This window comes from Hyperolius riggenbachi, chromosome 2 (genome assembly GCF_040937935.1).
Source record: "Hyperolius riggenbachi isolate aHypRig1 chromosome 2, aHypRig1.pri, whole genome shotgun sequence".
Classification (NCBI taxonomy): Eukaryota; Metazoa; Chordata; class Amphibia; order Anura; family Hyperoliidae; genus Hyperolius; species Hyperolius riggenbachi.
In genome coordinates, this window is record NC_090647.1 from 545,140,513 (window position 1) to 545,158,729 (window position 18,217).

The following is an 18,217-nucleotide window of genomic DNA, read 5'->3' on the forward strand; positions in this document are numbered from 1 at the left end:
TGTGAAGACCAATGAGAGAGGCTGTTACAAACAGGATGTGCATCATTGAGTAGGAAAGACTACAATACCCATATGCCTGTGCGTGGTGGAATATGAGGGGAGGGCAGTGAATCTCCGCCCAGTCTCTGTCAACCAATAGACCGCGGTGTACACCGCCGAATCTATCCAATGCGCATTGGCTCAGGCAACCTGCATATATTTTAGCAGGGCCTATGTTGCAAATTGTAGTATAATAAGGGTACATTGCATATTTTACAACCATCCCCATTAAAACTCAAAGTACATCCTGGATAAGCACACCTCTTAATAATGTGTGTTAGGTGACAAAAGTGACATTTACTGTTACTTCGTGAAAAAATAAGCACAAACGTTTAAAAACACACAAGACCTGGGGAGATTCAGACACTACTGCAGTCACGAAACTGTTTAGACTACAGTACACCACTACTAAAGATAGATTCTTTCCTGGGCAGATCTATGGATAATTGTAGCATTATTATATATATATATATGGGGGCCTGGGAATGAAAAAAGAGGAATACTGCCAGATGCCACATAAATGGATCCCCAATTCCATCACATCAACCGCATATTTTAAAATCACAGTATGCAGTAGAAGAACTCTCCTATGGGAGACAATGATCTAAATTTGTATCATAACCTACAAGGGAGTGAGTCCAGGTCCTCATTAATCTCTATCATGGATCCAGCATACATGCCAGTTCTATTTTCTCATTCAGGCCTGCTGGTCCCATGGCTTCCGTACATAATATTACACATGTCTCTCTTCTAAGGAGTAATTTCTCCCTATCTCCCCCTCTCTTGGGGGCTTCGACTTTCTCCAAGATCGCAAATCTCAAATCCTGACTTGCACCTCCATGTGCCTCCTTCATGTGCAGAACTAATCTGGTACAACTCTTCCCAGCTTTAATAACACTGATATGTTCACCGATACGTTTTTTTAAAGGTCTGGTTGTTTGACCTATATAATATCTTTTACATGGGCAGAACAATACATAGACCACGTGATCAGTCTGACAAGTATAAAGCCCCTTGCTTCGAAACTCAACCCCTCCGACATCAACGGCCCTCTGTGCGAGCATCTTGGGACAGTATTTACAGAACCCACATCTAAAATTGCCCTTAGTGGAGTGACGTTCTAACCAGGTTGTTTGTTTGGGTGACACAAATTCGCTTCTAGTCAGGTAGTTCCCCAAAGTGGGTGCTCTTCTGAACGCCACTCTGGGGGGTTCTTTCACCTTCCCCATCAAATCTGGATCCTGGTTAATCATTCCCCAGTGTTTGAAGATGCTTTGTCTAATTCTGCCAGCCATGGGGTTGTAATCAAAGGAAAAAAAACATTCTATTGTCTTTCACACCTCCTACTGATCTGCCCTTTAGCAAAGTAACTCTGTCCTGTTCTGCGGCCTGCCCTCTTGCTTTAACTAACAGTTGTGGGTCGTAACCCCTCTGAATAAATCTAGCAGTTAGCTCCGTTGCCTGTTTATCAAAAGCTGTACACGACCGATTGTTCCTCCGTAGGCGTAAATATTGGCCATACGGAATTGCATCCACCACATGCTTAGGGTGGAAGCTCTTTGCATGGAGGACTGAATTGGTCGCGGTCGGCTTTCGATATCCCTCACTTACCAATCCTCCATTTATTACCTTGAGTCTTAAATCGAGAAATACCACCTCATCTCCAAACATCTCCGATGTAAATTGCATGTTAATTTGGTTGACATTTATATAATTCATGAAATCTCCGAATTCTGCTTGGGTTCCTGACCACACCACCAGGACGTCGTCCACGTACCTGGACCACCGTACAGTCTCTATGATTTCCTCCACTTATAAAAAGTTTGGCCACAAAAATACCTGGGGGAGGGGGCATCTGTATCAGAAGGAGGGACGGTACAAAGTGGGAGCCCCTATCAGCTGTGGGCCTTACCCCCCCCCCCCCTCCCCCATAGTTCAGCTCTGCTTGGAATCTACCATTTCCACCATTGAGTAGCTGAAGAATTGCTGCGACAAATAAGTTGGGAACGTGTGAATGAGCCCCGGGAACCATTTAACATTGAAACAATTATCCTATGTAATAAATACTAATATTTGGTCAAAAATGAAAAAAAAACACTTTTATTAACATTTTACGTTAGATATTCACATTTCTGCATTTTTTTTTCTCTCTGGCCCATTATGTTAAGCTAGCTAAGTTGAATACGTTATGTTTGTCACTTTACAATACAGAACATTGTCCTTCTTGGTATAGATGGCATACGGCTCAAATTCTTGTGTTTCCTGGATAAAGACAGAGATAAAACAGTTACACAAAATACAGAACACAGGGCTTGATTCATTAAGCTGCACTGCTAAAGCAGGGAGCTTAATGAATCAAGATAGCAAATAGATAGATAGCAGCGCGCGTTGCTATGTAAGGAGCGGGCCTTCCTTAGCTATGCATGTTGCTTACATAGCAACGTGCGGCAGGGATTAGATTGTGAGCTCCTCTGGGGACAGTCAGAGACATGACTATGTACTCTGTACAGTAAAGTGCTGCAGAAGATATCTATGTTGTGCAAATAAAGACAAATAATAATATTATGGTTTTTTTATCTGAAGCATATGCTGATTGATTTTGGTGTGTCATAAAGTGACATTTGGCTGTGGTATCTTATGAAAGAAGTTAGGATCCACTATATGGCCTAATAATTTGAGCATAATGTAGAAATAAATAGTTTGCGGAGCAGCCTGCAGCAGTTGCACTTTCACAATTACTGATGCTTCGTACCTGTTCACACTCAGCTGCCGCATGCGGAGGCGATGTGTTAAGTGACTTCTTAAAGCGCGCTCTGCAGATAATAATCAGAAAACAGAATCATTAATGTGAGTTTTTCCTTCTTTGATACATTTTCTGTCATGTTGGTTAGTAGCAGGAGGCTGTTGTTATCCTTTGAAAATTACTTTTATTTACAACATTAGATACTTACTTAAAGGACTTACGAGCTGAAATGAAAAAAAAAAGTTAATTACCTTAGTGCACTGTTAAGGTGGCCATACACTGGTCGATGTGCCATTAGATCGACCAGCTGACAGATCCCTATCTGATCGAATCTGATCAGAGAGGGATCGTATGGCTGCCTTTACTGCAAACAGATTGTGAATCGATTTCAGCCTGAAACCGATTCACCATCTGCTGAGCTGCTCCTGCCGCCTGTCCCCCCCCCCCCCCCGTATACATTACCTGATGCTGGCTCCCGGGCATCTTCTCCGCATTGCACGGCTCTGTTCCGGCTCCATCCCGGCGCTTCCTGTGTTACTCCGTGACCAGGAAGTTCAAATAGAGCGCCCTCTATTTGAACTTCCTGGTCACTGCAGTGACACAGGAAGCGCCGGGATGGATGGAGCCGGAACAGAGCCGTGCAGTGCGGAGAAGACGCCCGGGAGCCAGCCTCAGGTAATGTATACTTGATCGGATCGGCCGCCGCTAGCGACGCGCACTTTACCCGCGGGCGATCGAGGGTAATTTCCCTCACGGCGCGATCGACGGACCGATCCGATTTCGGGAGGAAATCGGATCGGCGGCTGCGTTTACCGCAAACGATTGGCAGCAGATTCGATCCCAGGATCGAATCTGCTGTCGAAACGGCCGCGAATCGAGCCAGTGTATGGCCTGCTTTAGACCTCTGTGTAGACGATCAGTGCCTCCCTTGTACTTTCCAGACCCCCTGTTATCTTAATCCTCTTATCATTATATGGCCCCGACCCAGCCCAGGGTCGCCTTATCTCTGTGTACTATAATCGCCGCTTTAAAATCCCTCTGCCTGCTCAGTTCAAATAGACGTGGCTGCGTAGGATAACAGCCCTGCCAGCAGCTCATCGTCACTCCGTACACTGAGTCATAAGTCATGTGGGCGTCACCACATGACTGACTTCACTTCAAGCCAGCCGTGCCCCCTCAGCATAGAACAGAAGCGCTGAGAGAGGAAGAAGGTAACCTAGTAACAGCATTTGTTTACAGGAGATTTGCAGTGTAAGTAATTGAATTCAATATCATTTATAACTGATGGGGGACACTTTTATTATCATGTAAAATAGCGTGGCAACATTTTTTTATGAAAAAAAAATGTAAAAAAAAATAAATGTTGCCACGCTATTTTACATGATAATAAAAGTGTCCCCATCAGTTATAAATGATTTTGAATTCAATTACTTACACTGCAAATCTCCTGTAAACAAATGCTGTTACTAGGTTACCTTCTTCTTCTCTCAGCGCTTCTGTTCTATGCTGAGGGGGCACGGCTGGCTTGAAGTGAAGTCAGTCATGTGGTGACGCCCACATGACTTATGACTCAGTGTACGGAGTGACGATGAGCTGCTGGCAGGGCTGTTATCCTACGCAGCCACGTCTATTTGAACTGAGCAGGCAGAGGGATTTTAAAGCGGCGATTATAGTACAGAGATAAGGCGACCCTGGGCTGGGTCGGGGCCATATAATGATAAGAGGATTAAGATAACAGGGGGTCTGGAAAGTACAAGGGAGGCACTGATCGTCTACACAGAGGTCTTAAGGTGCCCATACACTCGTCAGAATGGCAGCAGATAGATAAGAAATGCATCTGATGATCTATCTGATGCGTTTTTAGAAATTTTTTTACCAGGATAGAATTCCAATAGATTTCAGTTTGAAATCTATTGAAATTCGATCTGATGGCATTTTTTTGCCATCAGATTTCCATTGAGGCCAATGCAAACTGATAAGCAATCTCATCGGATCGACCTAAATTTTCCACCCTGCCTGGTCGATGGAAATCCATCGAAATCGGCCATCGATCGGTCGATTGGCCAACCGATTTGCAATCGATCGATCGGGATCAATCGGTCGGCCAGAAAATCGACTGAGTGTATGGGCCCCTTAACAGTGCACTAAGGTAATTAACTTTTTTTTTTCATTTCAGCTCGTAAGACCTTTAAGGAGAGGGAAGCCTCAGGATCCTATTGAGTCTTCCCTCAATGCTCTGAGGTCGCCCCTCACTGAGCGCGGCCCCCCCAGAGGATTGGTGACAATGCATTGTCGCTTGTCATATCAGGACCGTGCACCACCTCTTCCATCAGTGTGGCCACTCCAATCAGAGGATGCAAAAAATGGTTCACCGCATTACTGCAACTCGATAATTTTAGCCCAGTCACAGAACTTTGAAACATTGGACCAATCAGAATGCAGAGTTAAAGTGAACCTCCAGACTAAAAATCTACTCAGCAGAACTGCAAAGGCTTGGTGTTTCTTTAACAGTTTCACAGCATCAGAACTTTGTTTTTCTTACCAAAGCATAATTTTTAGCTGCATTTTTAGCTAAGCTCCACCCATCAAAGAAAACTGCCAAGGCTTTTTTTTCCCTGATGCTGTGCAAAGCATGATGGGATTTCCTATGTTGTTATTCACATTGCCTAGCAACTGGGAGGGGTAATCAGGACACAGGACAGTTGGAACTGTGTCTCATGCTCCCTGTCACCTTCTTTCAACCAAAAAGATGGCTGCCCTCATGAAATCAAACATTTGCCTGTTCTTTTAAAACAGGGTGGGTAAGAGATTATATTACCTATCTATTTTAATTAACATAACTAATGTAACTTAATGACAGTATGTTTGTTTAGGCTGAAGTTCCTCTATAACTTGGAAGTATTTGGCCAATCAGAGAATGCAAAAAATGACCCAAAAAATGCTACTCAGAAATCGGAAATAGGAAATCTGTGGAATCGGTAATCGGCATTGGCCGAAATGAGAATTTCCATGGAATCGACATTTCCGACCATCATTATTAGTGATGCACTCCCCACCTGCCTCCGATCTAGTAAAATTTTCTGTCTTGCATGATCGACCAACTTTTGAAATCGTTTGAGGCATTTACTTCTAGCAGATTCGATCACAGTGATCTAATCTGCCAGACATCAGCGTTTAAAATCGCCTAGTGTATGTCCACAACTTAAGTCACCCTGTGATTTTGTCACAGAAGTTGACTTTCAGTTTTATGAATCAACATGCTTTGTGATTCGAGGCATGTTGATTCATTCACAAAAGCTTCGGTTGGCTTGGGGGAACACTTGTACCCCTTCACCAATCGATTCCCTGTGAGTGCCACGAGGAACGAGTGGGCGCACCAGCTGCGACAACACTGGGCACGGTTAGGCATCCAGATAGACTTCAGCGGCTCTCATCTGGACGACTATAGTCATCTAGATAGGATTAACTGGTTATAAGGAGCTTAGAGACAAAGACTCTCTGTATTGTCTATTTATTATTTATTTAATTGGCTTTGCCAACTGAGTTTATGGGATGTTTCTTATTATTATTATTGAATATGAACTGAAAAGAGGTTATCAGTAATTAAAGAAATGACTAAAATATTTTGTGTGCAGCACTGAGCCTGTGAGGATTTACAGATGAAACTCGAAAAAAAATAGAACATCACGCAAAAATTCATTTATTAAAGTAATTCAAAGCGAGATGTTTCAAGCCTTTATTTGTTATAATTTTGATGATTATTGTCTACAGTTTATGAGAACCCCAAAATCAAAATTTCAGAATATTGTGAAAAGGTTCCATATTCCAGGCTCAGAGTGTCCGACTCTAATCAGCTAATTCATCCAAAACACCTGCAAAGGGTTCCTATTTCATATATTAGTTTCACCTTTCAACTTGAATTACTTAAATAAATGAACAAGTTTCACCTGTACAACAGGATATCATGGTTAAGTAAACGACCTGCAATACCATTTATATCCTACAGGTGGCAATACTGTTGCAGAAGATATCTGAGATTGCTGATCCTCTAGTCACAAATACTAGGCTAACTGTGGAGGACACTGATCTATTTAAAGAGGAACTCCAGTGAAAATAATGTAATAAAAAGTACTTCATTTTTACAATAATTATATATAAATGATTTAGTCAGTGTTTGCCCATTGTAAAATATTTCCTCTCCCTGATATACATTCTAATATTTATCACATGGTGACATTTTTACTGCTGTCAGGTGATGTCAGTGGAAAGAGATGCTGCTTGCTTTTTTGGCAGTTGGAAACAGCTATAAACAGCTGTTATTTCCCACAATGCAACAAGGCTCCCACAGTGTGATGTCATGTCAAAACCATGGTCCTGACATCACACTATGGGAGGGGTTTCACCACAATATCAACCATACAGAGCCCCCTGATGATCCGTTTGTGAAAAGGAAAAGATTTCTCATGGGAAAGGGGGTATCAGCTACTGATTGGGATGAAGTTCAATTATTGGTTACAGTTTCTCTTTAAAATCTGGTGTTTTAATAGAATGATGATGATATAGTCTATGCTTAGGTATGGCAATAATTTCTACTTATGAACAATTACAGTAATGTTGTTACAGTTAAAGGATGCCAGAGCCCAAATCACCTAGAGAAACATGGGGAGCAGGCATATACTGTGACCTGACCTGATGCCCACTGCTCCCCTGTTCTCCTTTCTGCCCCCCCCCCCCCCCCTCCTGCCTAAATACCCCTCGGGCAGCCTCTTCCGGGTTGCCAGAGTTGGGCACTACTGTGCAGGAACTGGCTTGACTGTGTGCGCCCGTGGCTAGGAGTGTTCTGCGCATGCGCACGACGTAGTGATGACATACGCATGCACAGAACGCTCCCGGCCACAGGCGTGGACACGTGTAGCCCAGCCAGCGCACGCGCCGTAGTGCCTGACTCTGGTGATCTGGAAGAGGTTGCCGGAGGTACATTTAGGTAGGATGGGGGGGCAGAGCGGAGAACAGGGGAAGCGGTGGGCATCAGGACAGGTCACAGTATATGCCTGCTCCCCATGTTTCTCTAGGTGATTTGGTATCCTTTAAGTAAAATGTATGACAAGTTGCATTTTCATATTTGAAGGAATACCTGAGAGGTTTTCGTTTCCAGTACATAACGCTCCCAGCAAGGATGACGAGAGAGATGGCGACCACTGCAGGCACCCAAATATATATATTGTTGTCTGTAGAGATAAATACTATAAAACATTAAAAACTAAACCACTGCTGGCACACTTTCTTTGTCAAAGCCTTCACTACTGATGTCATCTGCAAGGCAGACATACACTGCCAATGTTTAAAGTGTAGGGGAAACAAAAGTGCCCCTGCAGGGTACTCACCTTGGGAGGGGAAAGCCTCTGGATTCTGTAGAGGCTCCACACATCCTCCTGCACCGGCCAGTTCCAGCCTTGCGACCCCGAAAAAGCCGCTTGTTGACAGCTCACGCATGTGCAGTAGCCCGCTTTGGGGGTCCCTGCTCGCTAAGGACCTGGTGGAGGAAAACAGGGGAGTCCTCTTGCAGATCCAGATGCTTCCCCTTCCTGAGGTAAGTATTTGTCTTTTCTCCTAAATAAACTCCCAGGTTTACTTTAAGATGCTCATACACTTGTCAATTTTCAATGTTTATTTCCGGCAGATTCAACCACTCTGTACTACAGTTCTCACACTAACCCTCCCCTATTTATGCCTAACACTAATGCCTAACACTAACCTCCCCCCCCCCCACCTCCCCCAATAATTATATACTGTATATATCACTTAACTTGTCAGTATAATAAAAACAAAATTACATCTTTATCACATCTTCCATCCATTTTCCCTGCGCTGCAATAGTTTATCAAGTACCGAATAAAATACCGCATGAGTAAAAAAAACCTTTGTGAATTGTCATGCAGTTCTTTTGATAATTTACCTATTAATGCATGTATAAGAATCTTAGTGAATACTCCATTAAAATATTTTTTACTGCATGCAGTACTTTGCCGCACATGGAATTTTCACCAAACAGGGCTTAGTGAGCAGGTGAATTGAGACACACGGCCTGATGCAGTAAACTCCAGTAAATTTACTGTTAGTAGGAAAAGAGGACCACTGTCTGTTAGCCTATTAGCACCATGTGCTTTACCGCGGCAACACGGGGTGTTACTATGGTAACATGCTTTAACCAGGCAACATGCGTGGCACTGTGTGCAGGGAGCATTGATATATAAGGTTGATGTTAGTGGTAGTGGTTAGGGCGCTTGCCTTGCAGCACTGGGTCCCCGGTTCGAATTCCAGCCAGGTCAACATCTGCATTTACTGGTTTCCTCCACATCCCAAAAACATACTGAAAAGTTATCTGGCTTCCCCCCAAATTGGCCCTAGACTATTATACATACATACACTACACGATGTATTATTTATTTATTGTATTTATAAAGCACCAACATATTAGGCAGCACTGTATACATACACATATGGCTATGGTAGGGACTAGATTGTGAGCCCCTCTGAGGGACAGTTATGTGACAATATACTCTGTACATCGCTGCGCAATATGTTGGCACTATATAAATAAATAAATAATAAATAGTTGTTGTGTTATATGCAAACTGCGCCCACTTAGTTCACACTGTTCCTTTAGATCAATCCTATAGAGTGTTCGCTGTCAAAGTCCACCGTTGCAAGACATAAATGTTAATGTATGGCAGCGCTCCTCTTCTTAAGTCCATATACCTAGAAATAATGGACATATCTAGACATAGTGCATTACTGTTAATTGACAACTATCCCTTTAAACAACACCCAGCAAGTGCCAAATTCGTGTTCACTCGTGCTCCAGTGCATAAATTTCACCAAACTCAAAGCAAGATATGAGCTCACCAGATGTATACCACCTCATAACCAGGTGGATCTAGCGCATAGGACACTCCACTACGATTAGACGTTTTCAATTTTTTTCAAACAGATAATTTAATCCAAATTCCTAAATAAAAACAGATGAAAAAAGCACATAGCATAAAATCCTTTTAAAACTTAAAGTTCCTGCGCTACTGTGCGCACTCACATGATCCTCAATGGGTTCTAGGCATGTAAGGTATGTGGATCAGGCTCCTTCCCAGTGATGTACCCTCAGTCACGGCGTCCCGCTCTCCATGAAGGTGATCTCACCACGAGTTCAGGTATGCCCGGCCACTATCCTCTCCGCTTGCCGCTTCCTGTGACGTCAGACGCTCCCTGTCCGCCTTTTTCATCTGTTTTTATTGAGGAATTTGGATTAAATTATCTGTTTGAAAAAAATTGAAAACGTCTAATCGTAGTGGAGTGTCCTATGCGCTAGATCCACCTGGTTATGAGGTGGTATACATCTGGTGAGCTCATATCTTGCTTTGAGTTTGGTGAAATGCATGCACTGGAGCACGAGTGAACACGAATTTGGCACTTGCTGGGTGTTGTTTAAAGGGATAGTTGTCAATTAACAGTAATGCACTATGTCTAGATATGTCCATTATTTCTAGGTATATGGACTTAAGAAGAGGAGCGCTGCCATACATTAACATTTAATAAATAGTTGTTGTCTGTAGAGATGGCCCAAATGGTTCGCCGCCGAACAGTTTCCGGCGAATTTCGGTGGTTCGCGTTCGCAGTGAACCACAATTTTTTTTCAAAAAAGTTTGTGTTCGCATCTTTCCCATAGACTTTAATTCCCGCCGACTTTAGCGGCTAATAGCAAAGTCACCTTACATAGTAATAACACCACATTTGCAGGGTATGTAGAGGAGGGCAGCAGTGGTGCTCAGCAGAGCTCGAATATTCGAGTAGCTCGAATATTCGAGCTCTTTTTCAGCTATTCGAGCTCGGTATTCGAGCTCCGAATAGCTGGAGCTATTCGAATGGGCTATCCGAGTACACTCGAATAGCCCATTCACTATTCGAGCTATTCGAGCAACTCGGCGCTATTCGAGCTCGGTACCGAGCTCGAATAGCGTCATAGCCCAGATTGATGTCCTTAGAGCCAATCAGAGGGCTCCCAGGCCCTCTGACGGCAGCCAATCACAGAGGGGGACCCTGGCCAGCCCCTACCCTATAAATAGCGGCCGCCATGTTACGTTTCTCCATGCTTGCCTGAGACTTGTACAGAGAGAGAGTTGCTCCTTTGTGCTTTGGCTTAGCAAGTGCTCTATTGTGATCATTTACCTAGCGTTTTTGCTCACCTACACCTGCCATATACACCTATATTGTTGTTAGTTAGATAGACATTGTATTTTAGTTAGTAGCTTGTGTGTTACATTAGAGACAGGCAGCTGCTGCAAGCTTACAGGTTTAGGCCTCAGGGGGGCCTTGCCTCTGTGGGCAGCTGTCCTCTGTTTATTTCTCTCATCTATACCAGTATTTCTGCTGTCCTTTACTAATAGTATTGTAGTTATACTGTACTAGGAGTAGGACACTCACTGACTGTCACTGTTTATAGGCTACTAGCTAGCTCCTGCGTGTGTGCACTCACTCACTGTCTGTGTGTACACACACTCTATTTCCTTCTGATTACTGATAGATTATTGTTAGTTAGTTGTACTTACTGTTACTACTTACTCTTACTGTACTAGGAGTCTAGGACACTCAGTCAGACAGTCACTGTGTTCATAGGCTACTAGCTCCTGCGTGCGGTCACTCACTGTCTGAGTGTACACACACCACCCACACTCCATTTCCTTCTGATCGCTGATTGATTATTGTAATTAGTTAGTTCTACTTACTGTTACTACTTACTCTTACTGTACTAGGAGTCTAGGACACTCAGTCACTGTGTTCATAGGCTACTAGCTCCTGCGTGCGGTCACTCACTGTCTGAGTGTACACACACCACCCACACTCCATTTCCTTCTGATCGCTGATTGATTATTGTAATTAGTTAGTTCTACTTACTGTTACTACTTACTCTTACTGTACTAGGAGTCTAGGACACTCAGTCACTGTGTTCATAGGCTACTAGCTCCTGCGTGCGGTCACTCACTGTCTGAGTGTACACACACCACCCACACTCCATTTCCTTCTGATCGCTGATTGATTATTGTAATTAGTTAGTTCTACTTACTGTTACTACTTACTCTTACTGTACTAGGAGTCTAGGACACTCAGTCACTGTGTTCATAGGCTACTAGCTCCTGCGTGCGTGCACTCACTGTCTGAGTGTACACACACTAAATTTACTTGTGATTACTACTGATTATTGTAACTGCTAGTTGTACTTCCTGACTGTTACTACTTACTTACTGTACTAGGGGACACTCACTCAGTCACCTCACCAACCAACCCACTCCATTAAAGTACCCCACTTTTCACCCGCCCTTTTACAAAACTTTTGTCTATACGCCCAAAACATTTAAGATGTCTGGAAGTGGCAGCCAGCGCGGTTTGGGCAAGGGGAAGGGCAGCAAGGGAATCAGGAGGAGAGGGAGCAGCATTGTGGCAAGCCGCGGCCGCGGGCGCGCCACCATGCACAGTTCCGCAGCAGCAGCAGCAGCGTCAGTGGCTAACATTCCTCCCATAGCCACTGGCCGTGGACGCCTTGGGCGCTGCCCAGCAGGAGCATCTGCAACTCACGCTGCAGAGACACAGCAGCAGCAGCGTGTAGCACCTGCTCCGATTTTCCTCCAGCCGGGTCGGAAACGTCCCATTGAGGAAAAGGATGCAGACACTGTGGTGCAACTCATGACGGAGGATGAGCAGCCCGCCATCAGCTCTGCATCCGAGGCCTCCACCCTCACCACCACCACCACCACCACCCCTGTTCGCAGCAGCCGCCCAGCAGGGTCTGGGGAGGAGGCCAGTTCACCGTCAGTCGCCGACCTCTCATTCAGCACTCTTTTGACCCCAGGCATGATGAGTCAATTGTCTGCTGTTGTTGGCGATTTTGAGGAGGAGATGCTGATGGGCACTTTGGGGGATGAGGGATTGGACAGCAAGACTGTGGCGACAGTCAAGCAGCCCATCCATGCATCAGGAGAGGAGTTTGGGGGGTCATCATCCCAGCAGGACATGTTTGAGGAGGGGGAGGATGATGTTGATGACCCGGTGACAGACAGAGACTGGGTGCCACCACCTCCAGGGGATGTCGTCCTCAGCAGCTCGGAGGAGGAGGAGGATGCGCTTGTGGGCCTTGCAAGGAGGCGCATCATTGCAAGCATTGGCAGCGACCCACAGCCTGCTGGTGTCTCAGGCTCAGCAGCAGCAGCAGCAGCATCAGCCAGTACCACCCAAGCCCCCCCCCCAACCACCACAGGGAGACAGGCAGCAGCGCTTCCATGCCGTAGGGGGATGTTTCTGTCACCAATCTGGCGCTTTTTCACCATGCCCACTGTGTACAGCAAGTACGCCACTTGCAACCACTGTCAGCGGAAGTTGAGCAGAGGTGCAGACCCCTTAAAGTTCAGCACCAGCTCGCTGATCAACCACCTTGCGGCTAAACATTTCCACCAGCATGAGGAGTTCCAGAGGCTGAAGGCATCTGGTGCTGGCAGTGGCACCACACCCATCACTGCACAGCCTTCAGCAGCAGCAACAGCAGCCACCCGCCCTCCTGCTCCTCCAGCAGCACCAGCAGGAGTGCGGAAACGCACTGCTCCTCCCCCCTCTGCAACTCCTGCCGCCGACACTGAGGCCTGTTCTGGCAGCCAGTCCTCAGTGGCCTCCTCCGCTGTGTCTGGTGATTCCCGTGTCAGCAAAAGGCCACGCCAGAGCCTTTTGAGCGAGTCCTTCCAGGGGGTGGTTAGGGCTCTGCCTCCCAGCAGCCGTCGCGTGCGGCAGCTGAACGGCTTGCTGGCACGGGCCATGTGCTCCCAACTCCTGCCGTACACGCTCGTGCAGGAGGGGAGCGACATGCGGGCGCTGCTTGCTTGTGCAGCCCCAGACTGGCAGCTCCCCAGCAGACACTTTTTCTCCCGCAAGGCCATTCCAGCACTGCACCGCTTTGTGATGGCCAATGTGGAGCGAGGGCTGGAGCACGCGGTTGGTGAAAGGGTCCACGTCACCATGGACTCCTGGAGCAGCCGCTTCGGGACAGGCCGCTACCTGTCCTTCACTGTCCACTGGGTCAGCTTGGTGGAAGGGGGTGAGGATGGGAGAGCAGCAGCGGGCACAGCAGCAGCAGCAGCAGCAACACAGTGGGTGGTGCCACCCCGCAGGGTCAGGGGAACTGCAGCGGGTTCCTCCGATCCTCTGCCATCCTCCGCCACACCTGGCCAAACCCCCCGCCTCAGCAGCAGCGTGAAGGCCCGCCACTGCCAAGCGCTGCTGCACTTGGTCAGCCTTGGCAAGACCAAGCTGACGGCAGCCCACGTGTTGGCCAAACTCCAGGAGCAGGAGAGGATTTGGCTGACCCCCAGAGGCCTCAGAGTCGGAGAGGTGGTGTCCGACAATGGGGCCAATCTGGTTGCTGCCATAGACAGGGGAAACCTGACCCACATCCCCTGTCTTGCCCACGTGCTGAACCTGGTGGTGCAGAAGTTCCTGCGCACCTACCAGGGGATGGGCGAACTGCTGGAAACGGCAAGGAATGTTGTGCGTCACTTCCGGCGCTCGGCTGCAGCCTGTGCGAGCCTGGAAGACGTGCAAAAGGAGCTGGATCTGCCACGCCATCGGCTGATCATTGACGTTCCGACTCGCTGGAACTCCACCCTGGCGATGTTGGAGCGTATGGTTGAACAGAGGCACGCTGTCAACCAGTACCTTGCCCTGGCCACTGTTTCCGCAGCTCGGAGAAGGGACAAGACCAGCAACATCCCGTCCATCGTCCCCGATGATGACTGGAGGCACATGCAGCAGGTGTGCTTTGTGCTGGCTCCCTTCCTGCAGGCCACAAACATGGTGAGCAGGGACCATGCTATGGTCTGCGAGTGGGTGCCCCTGGTTTCTCTGCTGAACAGGGCCCTCGATGGTTTGCTGGAACAGGGAGCGGCAGCCTTGGACCAGCAGGAGCGGCAACCAGCTGCGCAGTCCACCTCTGAGGGGGAGGAGGAGGAGGACTTGGTGGAGGTCCCTGACCTGGCTGCTGATGAGGGGGATCAGCACAGCGCAGCTGAGTTGGTGCGGGGGTGGAGAGAGGATGAGGCGGCAGAGGAGGAGGATGAGGACAGCACTGACGTCGATGTGCCAGCAGACGTGGCCCGCCTCTTCCCAATGGCAGCGCACATGCTGGCGTGCCTGCGCAGGGACCCCAGGGTGATCCAGATGAAGCAGAGGGAGGACATCTGGATCAGCATGATGTTGGACCCACGCCTCAAGGGGAAGTTGAGCCAGTTCCTGCCGCCTGCAGGAGGAGACCCAGCGCAACAAATAAGGAGCTTGCAGCAGGCCCTTGTTGAGCGCTTGGAGGAAGCCTTCCCCCAGCCTTCCACCCCCACTGTCCAGCAGCCAGCACAGAGGCAGCAGCAGGTGCCTGCATCCAGCAGCAGCAAGCGCCCCACAGACCTGCTGTCTCTCAGCCACGAGCTCTACAGGACTGTAGAGGCTCCGGCAGCAGTGACTAGAGAGGAGATGCATGCAGCAGCATCCTCCTCCGGTCACAGCCAGCGCCTGACCCGCATGGTGGCTGACTACATGGGGTCGTACAGCGGGCTTGACAGCGATGCCCCTGTTGATCCCATGGAGTATTGGGTCAAGCGCATGGAGATCTGGAGCGAGCTAGCGCAGTACGCCCTGGAAGTGCTGTCCTGCCCCCCTTCCAGCGTGCTGTCCGAGCGCTGCTTCAGTGCAGCTGGTGGCGTGGTCACCGAGAAACGCTCACGTCTGTCTCACAAGTCTGTGGACAGACTGACGTTTCTCAAGATGAACCAGGCGTGGGTGGAAGGCGAGTTCCTGGCCCCTGTTGTCGGCGAGAGGGGGACATGAACTGGCTGCCGGAACCATCGTTAATGTGCCTCACCACCCTTTACCACCTCCTGGCTCCTGCTCACTAAGCCAGCCTGGTTCACTTTGACTATTACGTCGCCTGCAGCCACACATTTTACACCTACAGTGGGCTGCTGTGTACTGCCCTTCTGCTGTCTGTCTGTGTTTCCCACTGCCAGGGTACACAGAATGACCTTCTTCTGCTGCCACTCTGCCACCAGCTATTACGTCAAACAATAGCTATATTGGTTGCAAAACCGAAACCAAACAAACCATTAAAAAAAAAAAAGGTTTAATTTTTCTGAGGTGCCCGGGTTGAAAACTGTGTTGTCCCAGTTGTGTATTGGACACAATGTGGGCTGCACGACCGCTGTCTGGGACCTCCTGTTGTGTTTATTTACGGCCCTGGTATCACCGCTAGGTACCAGGGCTATTATGTCACGCTGCCTACCTGCTGCCACACTCACACTACTCCTCCATTCCTCCTGCTGCTGCTGTCTGTCTGTGTTTCCCACTGCCAGGGTACACAGAATTACCTTCTGCTGCCACACTGCCACCAGCTATTACGTCAAACAATAGCTGCTCACATAATTACTCTCCTCCATTCCTCCTCCTGCTGCTGCTGCTGTCTGTCTGTGTTTCCCACCGCCAGGGTACACAGATTTACCTTCTGCTGCCACTCTGCCACCAGCTATTACGTCAAAAAATAGCTATATATCTGTGTAATTGGTTGTAAAACCAAAACTACAAAACCATTACAAAAAAAGGTTTAATTTTTCTGAGGTGCCCGGGTTGAAAACTGTGTTGTCCCAGTTGTGTATTGGACACAATGTGGGCTGCACGACCGCTGTCTGGGACCTCCTGTTGTGTTTATTTACGGCCCTGGTATCACCGCTAGGTACCAGGGCTATTATGTCACGCTGCCTACCTGCTGCCACACTCACACTGCTCCTCCATACCTCCTCCTGCTGCTGCTGCTGCTGTCTGTCTGTGTTTCCCACTGCCAGGGTACACAGATGATTTACCTTCTGCTGCCACTCTGCCACCAGCTATTACGTCAAACAATAGCTGCTCGCCTACTCCTCCATTCCTCCTCCTGCTGCTGCTGTCTGTCTGTGTTTCCCACTGCCAGGGTACACAAAATTACCTTCTTCTGCTGCCACTCTGCCACCAGCTATTACGTCCAAAAATAGCTAAATTGGTTGTAAAACCAAAAACCAAAAAACCATTAAAAAAAAAAAAAGGTTTAATTTTTCTGAGGTGCCCGGGTTGAAAACTGTGTTGTCCCAGTTGTGTATTGGACACAATGTGGGCTGCACGACCGCTGTCTGGGACCTCCTGTTGTGTTTATTTACGGCCCTGGTATCACCGCTAGGTACCAGGGCTATTATGTCACGCTGCCTACCTGCTGCCACACTCACACTACTCCTCCATTCCTCCTGCTGCTGCTGTCTGTCTGTGTTTCCCACTGCCAGGGTACACAGAATTACCTTCTGCTGCCACACTGCCACCAGCTATTACGTCAAACAATAGCTGCTCACATAATTACTCTCCTCCATTCCTCCTCCTGCTGCTGCTGCTGTCTGTCTGTGTTTCCCACCGCCAGGGTACACAGATTTACCTTCTGCTGCCACTCTGCCACCAGCTATTACGTCAAAAAATAGCTATATATCTGTGTAATTGGTTGTAAAACCAAAACTACAAAACCATTACAAAAAAAGGTTTAATTTTTCTGAGGTGCCCGGGTTGAAAACTGTGTTGTCCCAGTTGTGTATTGGACACAATGTGGGCTGCACGACCGCTGTCTGGGACCTCCTGTTGTGTTTATTTACGGCCCTGGTATCACCGCTAGGTACCAGGGCTATTATGTCACGCTGCCTACCTGCTGCCACACTCACACTGCTCCTCCATACCTCCTCCTGCTGCTGCTGCTGCTGTCTGTCTGTGTTTCCCACTGCCAGGGTACACAGATGATTTACCTTCTGCTGCCACTCTGCCACCAGCTATTACGTCAAACAATAGCTGCTCGCCTACTCCTCCATTCCTCCTCCTGCTGCTGCTGTCTGTCTGTGTTTCCCACTGCCAGGGTACACAAAATTACCTTCTTCTGCTGCCACTCTGCCACCAGCTATTACGTCCAAAAATAGCTAAATTGGTTGTAAAACCAAAAACCAAAAAACCATTAAAAAAAAAAAAAGGTTTAATTTTTCTGAGGTGCCCGGGTTGAAAACTGTGTTGTCCCAGTTGTGTATTGGACACAATGTGGGCTGCACGACCGCTGTCTGGGACCTCCTGTTGTGTTTATTTACGGCCCTGGTATCACCGCTAGGTACCAGGGCTATTATGTCACGCTGCCTACCTGCTGCCACACTCACACTACTCCTCCATTCCTCCTGCTGCTGCTGTCTGTCTGTGTTTCCCACTGCCAGGGTACACAGAATTACCTTCTGCTGCCACACTGCCACCAGCTATTACGTCAAACAATAGCTGCTCACATAATTACTCTCCTCCATTCCTCCTCCTGCT

At 47.7% G+C, this 18,217-nt stretch overlaps 1 protein-coding gene across 2 annotated transcripts in view; it reads right to left on the reverse strand.

Moving 5' to 3' along the window:
- Window positions 1-2,159: 2,159 nt before the first annotated feature.
- LOC137545104 (cell surface glycoprotein CD200 receptor 1-A-like) overlaps window positions 2,160-18,217 on the reverse strand; it is an 82,400-nt gene continuing 66,342 nt past the window's right edge. Inside the window, exons 4-6 of one of the 2 annotated variants that reach the window (XM_068266216.1) lie at window positions 7,917-8,010; window positions 2,792-2,852; window positions 2,160-2,301 (exon numbers count right to left, since the gene is read on the reverse strand). In XM_068266216.1, coding sequence (XP_068122317.1) covers window positions 2,212-2,301; window positions 2,792-2,852; window positions 7,917-8,010 — 245 coding nt within the window. In that variant the 3' untranslated portion in view covers window positions 2,160-2,211. Of the gene's footprint in view, window positions 2,302-2,791; window positions 2,853-7,916; window positions 8,026-18,217 lie in introns of both variants that reach the window. The other variant, XM_068266215.1, reaches the window with a different exon arrangement.